Here is a 1,057-nt window from a genome sequence, read left to right on the forward strand (position 1 = left end):
GAACTTCACGCGCTTCGTAGATTTCTTCTTCTCTTTCTTCGGCTCCTCCAGGGCCGGCGACTCTTCCTCGTTACTATCGACCTTACCCCGACGTTTGCGTCGGTGATGCCCGCCAGCCTTCCCCCCATCAACCTTATCGGCAACAGAGTCGGCCGTGAGCATCTCCGTACAGGCCGAGGTGATACGACAGCCGCTATCAACACTAGCAACACCAGCGAGCTCACCAGCAGCCAGCTGCCATAATATAAACCGACCATCGGAGCACACTGTGACGACCAGAGTGAGATCCTCCTCATCCACGGCAACCATCACCCCTTTTACACGACTACCGTGTGCAAAGCTGGACTCCTCCTCCTCGTCATCATCGTCTCCATCAGCAGGATCAACCGTACTTTCCTCTACTAGGTCCCCATTGGAGGCGACTCTGAGGACGACCAGACACCCGTTGGCCTTTCCCACGATGAGGCGACCGTCGACGAAACACATGCTCGAGAGCAAAGCGTCGCTTTCGTATGGCGCAGGAAGGGAGGAGCCCTCCCCACCTGGGTGGTCGGAAACGGACAAGACTTGAATCTTTCTGTTCATCATGATAGCGTATCCTTCCTTGCCCTCTCCCAGAGTGACCCACTTCACGTCTCGAATAGCCTCCGTGAATTTACTAACAGCAGCACAGGTGCCCCTAGTGAGGTCCCACATTCTGAGCTCGCCAGCTCCAGCAGAGAGGGCCAAGCGCCCACTAGGGTGGATGGCGATCGCCTCGACCCCTCCCTCCGAGTGAGCTCGGAAGGACTTCAGTACTCGACAGTCCGATAGACGTGTGAGAGATATTTTACCGTCGGCTCCGCCAGATAGGATGCATTGACCGCTGAAAAGGAAACGAGGATGGCTTCGACCCGATCCGGATACGAAGTGGCCGAGGTGTGGTATGACCCCCAATGCTATAAGCCTACCTAGGAGTAGCAGCGAGAGCGGTAACGCTACTCTCGTGGACATCTAAGGAGCCCTTAGCCTGGCGTTTGGTGGTGTCGTATAAACGTATAGCCTCATCAGTGCCACC

General features: G+C 56.2%; 1 protein-coding gene across 1 annotated transcript; it reads right to left on the reverse strand.

Moving 5' to 3' along the window:
* Positions 1–9: 9 nt before the first annotated feature.
* On the reverse strand, positions 10–696 carry Pmar_PMAR011433 (hypothetical protein; the record flags this gene model as incomplete). The annotated part of the gene is made up of 1 exon (XM_002778312.1): positions 10–696. A coding segment is annotated over one exon (687 nt), but the record flags the coding sequence as incomplete, so codon positions are not given.
* Between the last annotated feature and the right edge of the window lie 361 nt (positions 697–1,057).

This window comes from Perkinsus marinus, assembly GCF_000006405.1.
Source record: "Perkinsus marinus ATCC 50983 genomic scaffold scf_1104296949932, whole genome shotgun sequence".
NCBI classification, from domain to species: domain Eukaryota; phylum Perkinsozoa; order Perkinsida; family Perkinsidae; genus Perkinsus; species Perkinsus marinus.